This window comes from Phyllobates terribilis, unplaced genomic scaffold (genome assembly GCF_046119375.1).
Source record: "Phyllobates terribilis strain yellow unplaced genomic scaffold, ASM4611937v1 Scaffold_1__5_contigs__length_1240528914, whole genome shotgun sequence".
Classification (NCBI taxonomy): domain Eukaryota; kingdom Metazoa; phylum Chordata; class Amphibia; order Anura; family Dendrobatidae; genus Phyllobates; species Phyllobates terribilis.
In genome coordinates this window covers 236,122,515-236,141,345 of record NW_027362761.1, presented here as the reverse complement: position 1 = coordinate 236,141,345, position 18,831 = coordinate 236,122,515, and the positions used below count along the sequence as shown (strand labels likewise).

At 42.8% G+C, this 18,831-nt stretch overlaps 1 protein-coding gene across 8 annotated transcripts in view; it reads left to right on the top strand.

The window, feature by feature from the left end:
* Positions 1 to 17,478, top strand: part of RBM23 (RNA binding motif protein 23) — a 34,411-nt gene extending 16,933 nt beyond the window's left edge. For 7 of the 8 annotated variants that reach the window (XM_073671091.1, XM_073671090.1, XM_073671096.1 and 4 more), the window contains exons 6-14: positions 5,425 to 5,487; positions 7,517 to 7,634; positions 7,717 to 7,869; positions 12,366 to 12,503; positions 12,584 to 12,649; positions 15,398 to 15,602; positions 16,703 to 16,792; positions 16,875 to 16,959; positions 17,419 to 17,478. In XM_073671091.1, the coding sequence (XP_073527192.1) occupies positions 5,425 to 5,487; positions 7,517 to 7,634; positions 7,717 to 7,869; positions 12,366 to 12,503; positions 12,584 to 12,649; positions 15,398 to 15,602; positions 16,703 to 16,792; positions 16,875 to 16,959; positions 17,419 to 17,422 (922 nt within the window). In that variant the 3' untranslated portion in view covers positions 17,423 to 17,478. The remainder of the gene's footprint in view (positions 1 to 5,424; positions 5,488 to 7,516; positions 7,635 to 7,716; positions 7,870 to 12,365; positions 12,504 to 12,583; positions 12,650 to 15,397; positions 15,603 to 16,702; positions 16,793 to 16,874; positions 16,960 to 17,418) is intronic. The other variant, XM_073671095.1, reaches the window with a different exon arrangement.
* The last annotated feature ends 1,353 nt before the right edge of the window (positions 17,479 to 18,831 follow it).

The following is an 18,831-nucleotide window of genomic DNA, read 5'->3' as shown; positions in this document are numbered from 1 at the left end:
ACAAAAGCAGGAGCAGCTGTTGAGAGATGTCACTAGAATGGTTGAAGGTAATGCCTCATTTTATTATTTTCACCTAGAGGAAGCAATTCAGCATAAAATAAATATGCCAAATCAGATCTCATGCATTGCACCAATGTGGTGCAACACCCCGAAACGTGTCTGCAAATTGAGATTCTGGTTTGGCTTTTATCCTATGTCAGGCTCGTGAAACCCCTTCTGATGAAGTCAGATGTGAAACTCATTTCAGGGGGCTGTTGGTGACACATGATTTACGGTGGGTCTGCATGATATATTCTTCTAGGTGTGCGGTTTGAGAGACCTTGATATGAGGGTGTGTGACTGATCATTATGCACTGTGCACTTTATCTCTTTGATTCCTAGTGATTATACAGGTCAATTTGTCCCTTCTTTTGATTCATTATTATCATACGGGTCTTTGACCATTCTGGACTAGGCACCTTATATATCTATGATAATCTTTTTGCATCTTTTTCCACCACCATAGATTTGTATATAATTTGACATATACACACATGGTCAAAATTGTTGGTACCCCTCATTTAATGAAAGAAATACCCACAATGGTCACATAAATAACTAGAAGCAGGGTTGAAAAGCAATGTCTGACTTTCATTTGTTCATTTTCATAGATTTTTAATTTATTACTTTTGTCAGATTCAAGTTATTTCTGTGACCATTGTGGGTTTTTCTTTCGTTAAATGAGGGGTACCAACAATTTTGACCACGTGTGTACATGTGATTCCTTTATTAATGTACAGTGGTGTGAAAGTGTTTGCCCCTTCCTGATTTCTTATTCTTTTGCATGTTTGTGACACTTAAATGTTTCAGATAAGAAAACAAATTTAAATTAGACAAAGATAACACAAGTAAACACAAAATGCAGTTTTTAAATGAAGGTCTTTATTATTAAGGGAAAAAAGAAATCCAAACCAACAGGGCCCTGTGTGAAAAAGTGATTGCCCCCTAAACCTATTAACTGGTGGGGCCGCCCTTAGCAGCAACAATTGCGATAACTGGCAATGAGTCTTTTACAACGCTCTGGAGGAATTTTGTCCCAGTCATCTTTGCAAAATTGCTGTTATTCAAGGGTTAAACATTGACCAAGGATTTTTCTCATTTTTCCAACAAAATTTCCAAACCATTTTTTTTTTTTAGGGACCACATCACATTTGAAGTAACTTTGAGGGGTCTATATGACAGAAAAAACTTTCTAAAAAACTGCACCCCTCAAGGTGCTCAAAACCACATTCATGAAGTTTATTAACCCTTCACAGGAACTGAAGCAACGTTGAAAGAAAAAACAAACATTTAACTTTTTTTCACAGAAATTTTATTTCAGACCCCAACTTTTTTATTTTTGCAAGGGTAAGAGAAAATGAACCTCAAAATTTGTTGTGCAATTTCTCCTGAGTAAGCTGATGCCCCATATGTGGGGGAAAACCACTGTTTTGGCGTTTGCAGGGTTCGGAAAGGGAAGGAGCACCGTTTGACTTCTTTAACACAAAATTGGCTGAAATCGATAGCGGACGCCATGTCGCGTTTGGAGAACCCCTGATGCACCTAAACAGTGGAAACCCCCCACAAGTGTGCCCACTTTGTAAAGTAGACCCCTCAAGGAATTATATGATAAAAGAGGAAGGAGGCGTTTTGGTAGAAATTGTATAACCATTTTATTCCATGCAAAAAGTCAAGGACATCACAAATACAAGTAGATAAAAACAGGATATTTGTAGGGAAGAACAGGGGTCTCCCCCCAAAAGTGAGCCACTTAGTAATATCTCCCTAATGGTTAATGTACTGAAAAATACTCTAGTGAGGTATAAGGAAGGGGGTAAGCATAATTTGGGTGGGATAGACCTGCAGTCTGTCAAAAAATGTGAGTAATTAGATAAGGCAGTACTGCTACGACACCTAAACCACTACATATGTCTCCAACTCCCAAAAGTGCAATAGTGCATAGATTAAATAATGATCAACCAGAAAAAGAGTTGGTGTATAGGCACTACTTACCCCTAAATAAAGCAGGCAGGCTATTTGGGGATGAGTTGGTGGGCTTCCTGATGTGCGTTTCACATGGAGGGTTCCTTGCTTTCTAGGAATTATCTAGAGGCATAGTTGTTATAGTAATGATGATGCTTTTGGTTTTACTGGTTTATGAATTTATAATGTGGTGGTATGTGTAAGTTGTGCAGAGTATACCAGACTATAAAAGTGTTGTGTTAACTGGGTAAAACCAAATTTTATTAATTTTTGGACGTGTGGTATGTTTTGAAGCTATCCTTAATTCAAAGGCCAGGTTTCTCAGGACAGGTTTCACGATGGTAAATTGTGTCCTTTCATATTCCCGTCTTGGATCCATACTCTGCACCTTATTTATGTTCGTTTTTTTGTTTTGTTTTTTTGTGTTCATCCCTTCGCAGTTTGGGGAACTTCACGGGGAAAATGTTTGACCCCTGGTACAATATAGGCATCATCAGTTTCCGAAGTACTGGGACGGTGGGACCCTCACCTACCTGAGTGCCAAACTTTATGGCCTTGATTACTGTAACAGAATGAAGGTCCCTGTATTGCCTGCACATCAAAATGGCACAAAAGCATTGTACAGTGCCATCTGTACAATGTGCACGGCCAACTTTTTGTACCATACTTTAGCTTTTTGCATGGCATTGTATGATCTGATGACCTGATCTGAGATTTACATCCACCTCCCTTGAATTTATTATAATCCAGGATACAGTCTGGCTTTGGGACTTGTTACCTCGGACAGTGACAAGGGAGCTGTTGTCACGGTGTATGGTGGTCAAGATAAGGACATCCCTCTTGTCCTTATACTTGACCACCCAACATGTTATCGCAGCATTGGACTCTGCTTTCGCCCTTTCTCAGCAGTTTCCCAATTAGCGGCTTAGGAGGCCTCTCTGATTTCTTCGCACGGTGCCGCATGCACCTGTACCTCTGACAGAGAGGGTCTTGAAGAGTGGGATGCTGGTGTAAAATATTATCAATGTAGAGGTGATAACTCTCATCCAGCCGTGGGTGCAGCAATTCCCACACAATTTTCCCACTCACCCCCAGGACAGGAGGGCATTCAGGGGGGTGAATCTGGGTGTCCTTCCTTTCGTAGATCCTAAATCTGTGTGTGTACCCTGAGGTACTCTCGCACATCTTGTACAGTTTAATTCCGTACCTGGCCCTCTTCCTGGGCAGGTATTGTTCGAATTTTAGTTTTCCTTTGAAATTAACCAGAGATTCATCTATAGCGATGTGCCTTTGGGGATTGTAATCCTCGGCAGATTTTCTGCTGAAGTGTTCAACTACTGACTGAATTTTATATAGACAAAGTTAGGATCGTCTCGGGGAGGACACTGCTCATTATCACTATAATGCAAAAATTTTTGATTGCTTCAAATTGTGTCCTTGCATGGCCATGCGGAATACCGGTGTGCTGTAGAGAATATCAGTACTCCAGTATTACCGAAGCTCTGGTTTTCTGACTATGCCCATATGTAGCACAATGCCCCAAAATGTCATCATCTCTGCTGCATTTACAGGGGTCCATCTGGTGTGTGATGACGTGGGATTTGGGGTAAAAAGTTGATGGGCATATAAATTTGTCTGGGCCATTATAAGATTTACTAGATGGTTGCCCGATTCTAACGCATCGGGTATTCTAGAATATGCCCCCCCGTCCGTTATAATGCCCCATGCAGGATGTCACATCCCCCCTATATAATACCCCATGGAGGATGTCACATCCCCCTTACCTTATAATGGCCCCTCCACGATGTCACACTTCCCCACCCCACCATTTAATGCCCTATGGCCCCATACAATAAAAAAAAAATAAAAAAAAATCCAATACTCCCCTCACTTGTCAGGTGCTCCTCTGACTCCAGCGTAGCCCGCATGTTCCCGCTGTGCGCTGTGACCGGTCAGGAGAGAGCGCGGTGTAAAGACGTCACCGCGCCCTCTGACCTGACACGTCACACAGCAGCAGCGGAAGACACAGGAGCTGCTGCGCAGGCACGGGGAGGGGTAAGTATGGCGCTGGGGTCCTGAGCGAGCGGGGGGAGGGGAGAGGAGGAGAGGGGAGGGGTAAGTATGGCGCCGGGGTCCTGAGTGAGCGGGGGGAGGGACAGGAGGAGAGAGTAGAGGAGGAGAGGGGAGGGGCGTCACTTTTACCGTCCGGAGATAGGCGGCCATAGCTGCTGATCTCCCGACAGTAGCCGCATGGGGGTCAGCGGCGCCTCCGGTCGGGGGACGTATGCTGCGAGATGAAGCCGGCTGCGTTGCCGCTCACCTCCGTGCGGCAGATCAGCCGCTAACGGCCGCCATCTTTTTGTGAAATGCCGCATCGCTGATTGGCCGCGGCCGGACCAATCAGCGATGCGGGATTTCCTAGACAGACAGACAGACGGGATAAGACAATTAGATAGATGGATGGATAGATTATATCCTCTCTGAAAATGGATTTGAAAAAGTCAATTTCAGTGAGGTCTGTAACATCAAATTGGATTCCTGAGCAGATGATGAAATCCGGAATTACAGGCTGATAATTTTCTGGGGGTGGAGTCCATATGGGATCGATTGCTGAAGGGGTGACCTGGGTCTAAGAGCGCCTTTCTGGGGGTCCCTCATCGCTAGATGAGGAGGAAGAAAAATAGAGTAATGTGAGCGCTTCCTCACTGCCTAAATCCGCGTCGAAGGCAAGTAAAGCGTATGCCTCCTCTGCTGAATAATGTCTTTTTGATGAATGGGCCATTTTTATTTTATTCTTCTAACCAGTGGGGATGTGTAAGTGTACAAGGTGCTTTTACACGTGTATAGTGTGGGGTGTTTGTAAAGAGTACTATTTATTATATATTAAATTTACTATAAAAAGTACAGAGGAAAAATTTAGAAGAAACACTTAACAGTAAAAAAAAAAAAAGTTTGTATAAAAAGAAAATTAGTGACGGTCACTACACTAATGTGCTACTTGGCGTTAACTATTCTATTTATTGGGAGGCGCAGTACAGCCCCCATAGGCGATGTGCAGGGATGGTCTGCTGTCAGACGGCAGCCATCTTAATACTGGCACCGCGTGATGATCGGAACTAGCAACACCGTACACACTGTTCTACCCGTGACTGTTAAAAGCACATGACGGCTAATTAAATCAGCTGTCATGTGCGGGAAGGATGCGGGCTCAGCGTGTGAGCCCGCATCAAAGACAGGGACACGACAAACACTGTAAATATACGTCATGTGTCGTGAAGGGCTTAAGATAGAGAACCATAGCTTTCGAGCATGTTGCCCCATATACTTTATACTGCTGATTTATAATTGTTGTACACATGTTTTTGCCTACCATTGTATTGTCATAAATACTGATATTGATCTATTTTTAACTGTTTTCTTCAGCAGACAACTTCGCACACGTAGCAAGAGTCGCAGTCCTCGACACAAAGAAAAGAGTCCTCTGAGGTATGTGCCGGCCTGCGAGAAAGCTATCGTCCCTGGCAGGTTGACAATTAAGGTGTGCTTCCAGCGCTGCTGCTAGTCATTTCCAGGTACTGTCAATAGTCTACAGGAGCTGTACAGAGGACGCTAACCTTATGTAAGGCTGGGTCTCCATGGCAGCACACCTACTGTAAAATCACAACTGCAGGATCTAGTACGGTTATGTGCTTCATCTCAAGTGTACAGGGCTATGTAGCCAGTCTAAGCCCCTCTGCTGTGAGAATGGCTGATGCATAGAGATGACCACCATCAATGGGAGTGCATGGCATGTCTTCAGTGAGCGCGAGTACTGTCCTCCCGCTGTGCTAAGTGGATGTAGCACAGTGTATGATCATAGTTTCTGGGTACTTTGTTGTAATATACACTGTGTGCAGAATTATTAGGCAAGTTGTATTTTAGAGGATTATTTTTATTATTGATCAACAACTATGTTCTCAATCAACCCAAAAGACTTATAAATATCCAAGCTTAATATTTTTGGAAGTTGGAGTGGGGTTTTTTTTTAGATTTGGCTATCTTAGGAGGATATCTGTTTGTGTAGGTAACTATTACTGTGCAGAATTATTAGGCAACTTAATAAAAACCAAATATAATCTCATCTCACTTGTTTATTTTCACCAGGTAAACCAATATCAGTGCACAAAATTTAGAAATAAACATTTTTGACATGCAAAAACCAAAAAAATTAGTGATCACTATAGCCATCTTCCTTTATGATGACTGACACTCAACAGCCTTCCATCCATAGATTCTGTCAGTTGCTTGATCTGTTTTCGATCAACATTGCGTGCAGCAGCCACCACAGCCTCCCAGACACTGTTCCGAGAGGTGTACTGTTTTCCCTCCCTGTAGATCTCACATTTTATGATGGGCCACAGGTCCTCTATGGGGTTCAGATCAGGTGAACAAGGGAGCCATGTCATTATTTTTTCTTCTTTTAGACCTTTACTGGCTAGCCACGCTGTGAAGTAGTTGGATGCATGTGATGGAGCATTGTCCTGCATGAAAATCATGTTTTTCTTGAATGATACCAACTTCTTACTTACCACAGCTTGAAGAAGTTGTCCTCCAGAAACTGGCAGTAGGTCTGGGAGTTGAGCTTCACTCCATCCTCAACCCTAAAAGGTCCCACAAGTTTATCTTTGATACCAGCCCATACCAGTACCCCACCTCCACCTTGCTGACGTCTGAGTCGGAGTGGAGCTCTCTGCCCTTTCCTGATCCAGCCTCTGGCCCATCCATCTGGCCCATCAAGAGTCACTCTCATTTCATCAGTCCATAAAACCTTTGAAAAATCAGTCTTAAGATATTTCTTGGCCCATTCTTGACGTTTTATCTTATGTTTCTTGTTCAAAGGTGGTCGTTTTTCAGCCTTCCTTACCTTGGCCATGTCCCTGAGTATTGCACACCTTGTGCTTTTTGATACTCCAGTAACGTTGCAGCTCTGAAATATGGCAAAACTGGTGGCGAATGGCATCTTGGCAGCTTCACGCTTGATTTTCCTCAATTCATGGGCAGTTATTTTGCGCCTTTTTTGGCCAACACGCTTCTTGCGACCCTGTTGGCTATTTGCCATGAAACGCTTGATTGTTCGGTGATCACGCTTCAAAAGTTTGGATATTTCAAGACTGCTGCATCCCTCTGCAAGATATCTCACAATTTTGGACTTTTCAGAGCCAGTCAAATCTCTCTTCTGACCCATTTTGCCAAAGGAAAGGAAGTTGCCTAATAATTAAGCACACCTTATATAGGGTGTTGATGTCATTAGTCAACACCCCTCCTCATTACAGAGATGCACATCACCAGATTTACTTAATTGGTAGTTGGCTCTCAAGCCTATACAGCTTGGAGTAGGACAACATGTATAAAAGTATCATGTGATCAAAATACGAATTTGCCTAATAATTCTGCACGCGGTGTATAAAATGCCAAGCAAAATAAATTGCATCAAATATTGAAACTGTGAAGTCTAACCTCCACTCTCTGTCCTTAGACAACCAGAACCTAATATGACCCCAGAAGAACGGGATGCACGGACAGTGTTCTGTATGCAGCTGGCTGCACGCATCCGTCCCAGAGACTTGGAAGATTTCTTTTCAGCTGTTGGAAAAGTTAGTTATTACAGCAATTGTCCAGAAATGACTATGTATTTTTGTTTGTTTTATTTTTCTGAACTTTTTCATTATGTTTTAGGTGCGTGATGTAAGAATGATATCCGACAGAAACTCGAGACGGTCAAAGGGTATAGCATATGTTGAATTTGTTGACATCCAGTCTGTGCCTTTAGCCATTGGGCTAACTGGGCAAAGGCTGTTAGGTGTACCCATTATTGTGCAGGTGTCACAGGTAAGAGCCAACTCTGAATTTTTTTTTATTTATTTATTTTTCTCTTTGTGGTGTCATAGCAATACTAATGTCATATTCCATAGGAAACAGTGGTGACCATCACTTGGTTTTCCTTAGGCAAACATGGGTCATGTAGGTGTGTTAACCCCTTAATGACATGTGCTGTACAAGTACTGCACATGTCAGGTTTCTCCCTTTGGCGTGGGCTCCGGCGATAAGCCGTCATGTCCCCAGAAAGGTGGGGGCTTATCTGATCAGCTGTAGTGTGCCCCTAACAGCCGCAGGAGGAATTGAAATCCACCCACGGCTGTTAACATGTTAAATGCCGCTGTCAATCTTGACAGTGGCATTTAACATGGCCGCTGCAGAAGGACGTCACTAGCCCCGCCCATCCACACCCGTGTCACATGACCGTGGGTCGCTGATGGGTTGGCATGACACCCCTGGGTCTGCAGGAGGCCCCTCTGGCTGTCATTGCCAGGATGCTATGAGCGCCACCCAGCAGTCGGCGCTCATAGCAAGAGAGCATTTCTGCTGCACAGTAGCACAGGCGATCAGAACATGTGCAATATATATACGTCATGGCAATCGCCCGCACACAGTCCCCTGTCGCTGTTGGGTGTCAGCTGATTCTCCTGACTCCGTGCCAGGAGCGGTGCCCGCACCACTCTCGGCACTTTAACCCACTAAATGCTGAGATCTCCGCATTTAGCATGCTGGCTGAGGGAAGAAAGCCCTTCTGCCCTTGGATCAGAGACCCCGCGAAGTCATCGCAGGGCCCGATCGTTGCCATGGTGACCTGATGTCATCATGACGACAACCAGATCTAGCAAAGTTGATGGATCACGCGCAGTGTGTGATCTAACAAGTTTGCCTGTCAGTGCAGGGCCGACAGTTTGCATAGCATAGGAATGCTGCTGCATCCCTATGCTATACAAGTGATCATCCTGCAAAAAGTGAAAGTCCCATAATGGAACAAAGTGAGAAAAAAATGAAAGAAAAAAAAAAAAATCACAATCTACATAAATTTGTAAACATATTTTATTCTTTTTTATATGTATATATTTTTTTTCTTTATATTTTTACAAAAAAAATTTCACTTGGTATCGCTGAAAGCGTCATCTTGTCTTGAAAAAAAACAATCCACCATACAGCTCCATCAGTGGAAAAATAGAAAAGTTATGGCTCTGGAAAGAAGGGTAGCAAAAAAACAGAAAATGGCCCGGGAGTGAAAGGGCTAATATTGCGTGATATGAAGGTATATGTGAATGTGAAAGCAAGCAAAGTTATCCAGCATTTTGGATATGACTCTTCACCAATTTATTAGTACAACTTTAAAAGGTTTCGAGGTACGATTTAAAATATTGCATCAAGGCAAAAACTATCTGACCATCATTAGCGTGAATTGAAACCTGGCAAGCATTTTAATTAAGCCTAAACTTGTAATTAGAAGTGTGTCAATGATGTTGTAAAAAGCTGATTATTTTTTTGTAAATGGCTATTCCCATGTTATATATTCGTCTTATCCCGTCTGTCTGTCCAGGAAATCCCGCGTCGCTCATTGGTCCGGCAGCGGCCAATCAGCGCCGCGGTTTTCTGAAAAAAGATGGCGGCCGTTAGCGGCTCATCTGCGGGACGGAGCTCAGTGGCGATGCAGCCGGGAGATGACCAGCGCGAGGCGCTCATCTCCCGGCCTCTGGCGCCGCTGACCTCCATGCGGCTAGGGTGTCAAGGGAGGACCGGGGAGCGGCGCTGCGAGCGCCCGCTCATGTCCCGGGTTCTCGCAGAGGAAGTAGCCGCACAGGCAGCGGCGCTCCCCGGTGCTCACCAATACGATTCCGCTCCCCGGTCCTCAGCAATACGATTCGATGATTGGTCGCGCCGAGAGATCGCGACCAATCACTGATCTTGGACCAAAAGTTAAACACCGCTGTGCTGATTGGTCGCGGCCTCTGCCCGCGACCAATCACCGATTTGGGCGCCACATTTAAATAGCGCCCGCGACCAATGACCGATCTTGCAGACACATTTAAACACCACTGTGCTGATTGGTCGCGGTCGGCTGCCGTCCGCGACCAATCAGCGAGATTGGCGCCATATTTAAACACCGCTCTGCTCATTGGTCGCGGTTACCGGTCACGAATAACCAGCATTATTGGCGACAAATTTAAACCCCGCTCTGCTGATTGGTCACGACTAATCAGCAGAGCGGGGTTTAAATTTGGCGCCAATAATGCTGGTTATTTGTGACCGGTAACCGCGACCAATGAGCAGAATGGTGTTTAAATATGGCGCCAATATCGCTGATTGGTCGAGGCCGGCAACCGCGACCAATCAGCGATTTTTGACGCCAAATTTAAACACCGCTCTGCTGATTGCGCCCGGTCGGCCGCATACCTATTCTAGAATACCCGATGCGTTCGAATCGGGCCACCATCTAGTAAATTGATATTTTGCAATGATGTATGCAATCACTTTGATGGGATCTAGCCTCTGGGACCCCACCAACTATGAAGCTGAATAAACTACAGCGCTAAAGGGCCAGAGATTGGACCTCGGCTAATAATGAAAGGAGACCTGTTATGTTCCTGCTATTAAAGCGCACCTGTCAGCAGGATTGTGCTTAGTAAACCACATACACTTTAAGGTGGGTGCCATTATACTGAGTAGAATGATACTTTGATGATGAAATCCCTCCAGTGGTTCTTTTATAATCTTTACTTTCAGTTCTGCGTGCGCAGTAGCATCTCTGGTTTGCCGCAGCGCCTAGCTATTGCGCACACACACACGACGCTTAGCTACTGCGCAGGTGCGGATGCCATTTAGCTACATAAAAAATAAATTTGTTTGCAGCAATATGGCCCCCGCGCTTGTGCAGTAGCATTTCTCGATTGCCGAGAGATGCTACTGCGCATGCGCGGCGCCATATTGCTGCACCCAAATTCTTTTCGCGATCATTTTGGGGGGGGGGGAATGTCCATTTCAGTTTGTGACTCAAATTACCCCGTCAGTATGTAAAATAGTAGGCAGGTCACTGAAATCACAGTGACCTGTCACAAGGCACAGATAGGAATACATAATGAGAGCACGAGCATATCATTATGGCAGAACTGAATGTAAAGATTATAAAGGAACGGGGCGATCAAAACATCGGATCTACCCCAAAATGGTTTCAATAAAAACGTCAGCCCATCGCACAAAAAATAAGCCCTCACCCGGCGCCAGATCCCGAAAAATGGAGACACTACGGGTCTCGGAAAATGGCGCCATTTTTATTTATTTTTTTAAGCAAACTTTTTGGATTTTTTTTTTTTCACCACTTAAATAAAAAAAAAAAATAAATAAATAAATTATATATGGTGTCTACGAACTCGTAATGGCAGATCAGTTTTAGCAATCAGTGAACATGGTGAAAAAAAAAAAAAAAAAGGACCCAAAAAACAACTGTAGAATTGTATTTTTTTTTTTTTTTTTTGCAATTTCACCGCACTTGGGATTTTTTTTTCACGTTTTCCAGCACACAATATGGTAAAATCAGTAATGGCGTTCAAAAGTACAACTCGTCCCGCAAAAAAATAAGCCCTCACATGGCCATATTGAATGAAATAAAGTTCTGGCTCTGGGAAGAAGGGGAGCAAAAAAACAGAAAAACCCAAGTTCGTTAAGAGGTTAAGCTGCAGATTGATAGTTACAATGCTGTGTGGCTGCCAGAAGAAAATGAACTTTAATCCTCTCAAGTCATAGGGGTGTACCGAAGGGGCTACAGTCACAGCTCAGTACCCATCAGCACTTTGACAGTTCTCTGCACAGATGCACTGCAGAACAAGCTGTCAGTCCAAGTGCCAATGCGTGCTTACAGTTGCCATTCACTGTATAGTGAGCAGTGACTGTAGCCGCTCTGTGCACGCCTCTGACTAAAAGCTGGTGGCTCTTGAGAGGGATAAAGTTAATTTTCTCCTGATAGCTGAGCTTGTAGAACAGCAACCAGACAGTATTGTAACTATAAATCTGCAGATTAACCCTATATCAGCAGGCTAATGGCATTTGGAGACGTGACAGGTTCCCTTTTAAGGGAGTTATTTCCCTAGTTATATTAGATGGGAATACAATTTAGATGTCTATAAAGGGATTGTGGCATACATGACAATAAATAACACTTTTGGTGTTTTATAACCATAATAATCCGCCAACAAAAGTTACATCATCCCTTGTTAAACATGGTGATGTACTCCCAACAAATGGTTTGCTGCGTGTTCAGGAACCTTCATTGACCTGTATTAAAGGGTATTGGGGACAGACACACACTTTCTAGTCATGAAGACAAATGTGCTGCAGCGGTAATTACATTGATGTATTTAGTAACCATAAAGCAAATTAGTGGATTAATTATTAGTTTAATACCAAGCTGTCAAGGTTCAGTTAGCCATAGATCTGTGTTCATGCGCTAAAGGTACATTTTCGTCATGCATTTCTTTACATTTTTACCTAATTTTTAGGCTGAGAAGAACCGCCAGGCTGCCATGGCCAGTAATATGCAGAGAAGTAATTCTGGACCCACGCGTCTGTATGTTGGATGCTTGCACTTTAACATCACAGAGGACATGCTGAGAGGAATCTTTGAACCCTTTGGAAGGGTAAACTTATCCGTTTGCGTTGGTTACTAAATATGATTGAAGAACTATTTCAGGTGGTAATTTGTTTGATCTTCATATAGATTGAGAATATTCAACTCTTGCGAGAACCTAACACTGGACGGTCCAAGGGCTATGGTTTTATAACTGTAAGTGTCTGTTAACACTTTCTATCTTTAGGCCCTTCCCACTCGTGTCTTGGTGTGAGTGTATGAAGCAGGCTCAGGAGTAGAGCCTGCTCCACATAAGGCAGAGACTGTCACGCAGCCAGCCTCTGCATCTAACAGCAGCAAGTTTCAACCGCTACTGTTTTAACTGCTGCTGTGAATCATTGACAGCAGTGTTTATACCACACAGTCCTGCACACCGTCTGTTCTGGCTGGCTATATCACCCATACGATGTGATCATGGGGTGCCAATGAGTTGCAGTGGCATCCAGGGGGTCAGCTTTGATGGTACTTCTGTGTAGACTGACCTATGGCTAGGCTTCGCAGGAGACCATGATTAGAGCTGTATGCTGCAATACTGATGGCTCAAGTACCCTGGTGTATATATTTAATATATCTTAATCACACTATAAAAAAATAAATAAATAAAAACACCAAACTTGCTGTTTTTTGTCCACTGCACTCCTTTAGAATAATGCAACAAAAAGCTATGTAAGCCTAGTATGTACCCTAAAATAACCCCTAAAATCTACCGCTAAAAACAAGCACGCAGTTGAGGCTTTGAAAATGGCAACAGAAACTAAATTATTTATTTTTTAAGCCAATCAGATGGGAACAAAAACCTATGTGTTTGGCCTCGCCATAATGGTACCTGGAGAATCATGCCACCAGGTCCATTTTTTTATTATTTTTTTTACCCCACGACTAATGCTATAAAAACAATGACAGTTGTTTTGGATATTTTCACTATTAAACCTCACTCAAAATTCATTTTTCCTATGTGTGAATAGTGTCAATAAAAACTACAACTTGTCTTGCAAAAAACAGCCTGCATTTGGCTAAGTTGAAGGAAAAATAAAAATGTTATGGCCCTTCTGAAAAAGGGGTAGGAAAAAGCTAAAATTGTCCGTGTCCTGAAGAGGTTAAAAAATGTGCTTTACAAAATGGATATGGTAAGAGGAGGGCTTTTCTAAATAAAAGAGCTGACATGACTCAATACTCTCCCAATAATTCTTTTCTGTGGAAAGCCAGGCCTAGTATTGGACTACGTGCAAAGCGTTTTTGCCTCTCTCTCTCTGCCAGAGAGAAGTGTTTTTACATGCGTTTTTTTTTCAAGCACTTTTCCAAGCTATTTTGAGCATCACTTGGAAAGTGCTTGACAATTTGGTCGCACAATATAAATCCATGCAACCGGAATGGATTTATATAGTGTGACCAACTTAGATGCTTCAAATGCTACATCTATAGTAAAAAAAAAAAAAAAAAAAAAAAAAGAGAGAGAGAATTGAAGTTAAAGATGAAAAAAAACCCTGTATACTCACCTCTCCGGTCTCCTCTCCTCAGCGTTCTGCTGTGTACTTGCAGGACCTGCGGTGACGTCATTTAGTCAGCTGATGGTCACGCGACCATCACCTGACTGCTGACATCAGCGGTCGCGTGACCATCAGCTGACTAAATGACGTCACCGCAGGTCCTGCAAGTACACAGCGGGATGCCGAGGAGAGAGGATGCCACCGGGAGGAGACCGGAGAGGTGAGTATACAGGTTTTTTTTTTCCATTTTTAACTTTTTCTTTTTTTCACCGCGTGGTAGCCGGGATGAAGAGGAGTTGTAGTCTTCTCTTCATCCTGGGTACCACACGCACCGCGATTACGCTGCAAATTCGCGGCCATTGAATTTAATTGAAATGCAGCAAATCCACATATACCTGCGAGTTTGCTGCGTTTCAATGTTCTTCAATGGCCGTGAATTTGCAGCGTAATCGCGGTAGAAACGGTCATGCTGCGTTTTGTAAAGCAATGCGAATTCAGTGCGCAAATTAGCGCATCATGTGCACAGCACATCCGAATTCATATTGCTTTGCATGGCAGATGGTTTTACAAGCGTTTTCGCGGCTGTAAAAATGCCGCAAAAACGCTACATGGACACATGGCCTTAAAGTCCTCCAAACTGGTTTTGTGAGTTGCTCACTACAGTAAAAGAAAAGATGTGGCACTCACTGATGGAGTAAAACTTCTTGACTCTCTATCGAACATCCATTAAAATGGTGGAGTGCTGAGGGCATTACACAATCTGGCTAGAAGAAGCATAGCCGTACACAAAACATCTGTTGCCTGTAATGCTGTCTTCCCCGACTACACACTTTAATGGATGTTTGTTAAAGAGTGGAGAAGTTCTAATCAGTCGTTGAGTGCCACATCTTTTCCTTATCTTCTACAGTATTTTAAATTCTAAGCTTGGTAGGAATGCTGCACACCTCCAGGTAGGAGAGTGGCGATCTTGAATTAGGATTGAGCTGTATAAATCTGTCGCTATCTGCTGTTCTTGAAATGATTTAAAGGGGCTCTGTCAGCACAGAATGACAGTTCAAACTAAGTCCCGTTGCTCGGTGCTTCATGGTGGGGCCAATCATTTATATACACCTTCCCACCTGCTTGTGTTCCCTCAATCTCCACCCTCCTTCTCCTTGACAGCCAGATAAGGATGGAAATAGATGGGAAGGTGTATATAAATTATTGGCTCTGCCGTGAAGCACCGAGCGCATGTACTTGGTTTGAACACTTCATTCTGTGCTGCCAGAGTCCCTTTAAGGTGGGGGTTGTATTAGCCCAGAATAGTACTGTTATCTTTTTTTTTTTTTTAATATTCTCTGAGCAAATAAAAAAAATGTAATCACATATTAGATTACTTTTTTGTAACGGGAGAAAAAAATATTTCTTTCCCTTCCAGTTTGTAGATGCAGAGTGTGCCCGTCGGGCTGTAGATCAGTTGAATGGCTTTGAAGTGGCTGGTCGAGCCATGAGGGTTGGACACATGACAGACAGAGATGATGGCAATACCGACTTCTCATTCCTTGATAATGATGACCTTGAGCGCAGTGGTATTGATTTGGGCGCAACTGGACGACTGCAGCTTATGGCTAAATTGGCAGAAGGTAAGTGGAAAGTAGTTGGCACAGCTGCCTTTAAAGAACTTGTATATATTTCACTGTTTTACAACTACTGTACAATTAATGAAGCAATCGCCGGATTCCAGCACCGCTCCACTTCACTTCTCACTCACGTGACTTTATTCAGACTTGCCGGATCACACTGGGGTCTGTGTGAGCTGAAAGTCATTTTTTGGGTAGGTTCACATGACTGTGTAAAAAAAAAAAAAAAAAAAAAATCATTTCATCCAGAAAAGTGGGACAATTTATTTATGTTTCTTCCTCCTCACTTGCCATCCGTATGCATCCCATCTTTTTACAGCAGCTATTAACCATTTACAGTTTTCTATCTTAAAGAATTGCGATATAACCATAAAAATCGGACGGTATACTGTGGCATCCAATTAATAATAATATTTTTTTTTTTTTTTTACCCCCCCCCCCCCCCTCCCAATGCTGATTTTTAGTCAGCGCAATCCACTTTTTTAATGGATAGCACTAGAACAGAAAACACTGTCATGTGCAGGAGCTCTTACATGGTAAGTCTATAGAGCATCAGAACTCTTGTACATTGTAAAAGACTTTTGTACATTTGTAAAAGAGACTCTGGTTCAATTAAATCGGGGTGATCTGGCAAGTCGGGATAGAAGTCTCGTGACCCAGAAGACCAGAGCTGTGCTGCAAATCGTGGACGATGGCGATCAATCAGTAAGAATATGATCCCACTTAAAGCCCAGTCAGACAGCCTTATAACAGACGGCAGACTATCAAAATGCCTGGACTGGCCGGCGGCTCTCCTGACGAGAGGGTGACACCTGCATAGAAATACATGCTGTCACACTCTGGTTAGGAGAGCCGCCAGCGAGTCCGAGCATTGCGATCGTCGCCCGTCTGACTGCGCCCTTATACTACATTACATATACATACACAGGTTTAGGCAATTCATTTTTTGAGAGTGCTTCTTTAGGATTATTAGGTAGTAGCTCACTTTTTTGTTTAGACAATTATCTCTATTTTTGTTGATCGCTACTGCACTGTCTTTGTTGCCAATAATATTTTCATCGGGCTGCTAAAATATAGTAATTTTTTTTTTTTTTCTTTATCAGGTACAGGTCTGCAGATACCTCTTTCTGCACAGGCTGCTCTTAACCTAAATGGAGCCCTTCCATTCACTGCCCTGAACCCTGCTCTTTCTGGTAAATGAATGACTATACATCTGCTTAGAGCTTTTTATTAAAGTCTTCATGTCAAAATAATTCCTGTTGAATCTTTTTGTAGCTTTCAACCCAGCTCTGAACTTGGCGACGCAGTCCATCTCCACCCAGTGCTTTCCACTTTCATACTTCTTCAACCCACAAGCTATGTGAGTAGTGCTGACCTTTTTTGACTTTGGTCCATAGTTTGGTCTAATTTGGAATAGAAGTCTTTGTGAAAACACAATTTAGGATTGTCTGTCTGTACCTGTGGCATGTAGTCTTTTTGAAATTAACCTTTTATTACGTGTAGCACAATCCAGAGCCCTCTTGATAATGGGCACAAGCTCAAGGGCCCTCAGTATTCACTAACTGTGGGCTAACCCCACCTACCACTGATATACAATGTTGTCCCTATGCACAGTAATGAGGTTGACAGCTGTCAATTGGGAAATAAGCCATGAGATGATGAATACCAGGGACTTTTCCTCCAAAGTGCAGTGTGGCTTTCACTGCCTTGTACAGTGCTTATGGGGGGCTGCAGATTCCCTTGAATTGTCAGTAAAGTTGTACTTTGATTGTTCTGTGTCAGAAATTCTTTTTGTAAAACTTTGTTTTTCCTTTCACAGGTAAATGAAGAACCACAGGTTTTCTTACAGATTTCAAATAAATCCCTGTGAATAATTGTATTGATCCTTCTCATTTGTACTTTGCCGACTGGCTGGGTGAGAGAACCCAGAATCGGTAAAATCTTCTTTTTGTAAAAAGACCCAAGTTTGTTGGGACAAGCAGTCTTTTGTGCCTATGTGCAAGTTCCTACACTTACACCTAACATAACTACAGCTGGAATTCTTGCTCCATTTAATTTAGTTTTGTGCATTATTTTCCTCAACCCCTAGTGTGCTCGTTGTAGGTTTCCCTCTCAGCACATCTGTAGCCTCATGGGATGCTCTGGAAGGTCGGAATATAATATATGGATATGTTGTGCATTCTGCATACATAGAGGAACGGATCACATCTTGGATGCAGCCACAGTAGTATCATAGACTTTTTTGATGTTCTTGAGAAGTACAAGAATAATATGCCATCTGGTCCTACGTAACACCTAGCACTGGGCTGTATTCCCGTATACATTGGGAATATAGATATTAGGGAAGACCTCAAATTAGACTATGGGTAGCAATTACTACTGTAAATGACAGCAGGAAGCTCTTCAATAGTGTAAACTTTAATGTTTACTTTTCATGTTATTACTTTAGTGTTTGGGGGGGGGGGGGGGGGTAAGCAAGGTGTCTATATTCTCTATATAGTGTCTGTATAGTTGCTATAATTTTTGTTCTCTCCTGTTATTTTTGTGTCCCACCTTCTCCCAATGTTAGAAGAATTATTGTATGAAGTTGATAAGAATGTAATGATGTAACAATTAAGCAATTTGTGTGGCGGATCACTCACTTACTAGGACCCCTCACTCACTGTATGTGCAAACTTTATATCCTTAAAATGTTTGTCTACCATTTGGTATAAGAATATCCTGTATAAATGGTTTTCCTTAAAAACATACCAAATATGAGGTCCGGTGGGCTTCAGTTTATTTTGTAAAGTTTCTCTTTTTTTAATTTTTTTTTAATTTGGTTTAGAAAAAGAAAAGTAAAATAAAATTACTTGTAAATTATTATGTATGCGTCACTGAATTGTTTCATTTCAGTGGCACAAATTTGATTGTTTTCTAACCAATATTAGTTTATGCATAATTTCTTTATCTCTTCATTGGTAGACACAGGACCATGGGTGTATGCTGCTGTCACTAGGAGGTTGACACTAGGCAAAAAAAGAAATAGGTCCTCCTCCGCAGTATGCACCCGCCTACAGGCACCAAGCTCACCAGTTTAAGCTTGGTGTCTGTAGGAGGTAGACCTGGATCCTAACTGATCCAACCCTGTTGTGTTTTATTAATCTTTGTTCTTTATTTTTCAGATACAGCTCTTCAGGGTTAACAGGGAACACTGCGTCCCCTATTATCCCCATTCTCAAGCGACGGAGAG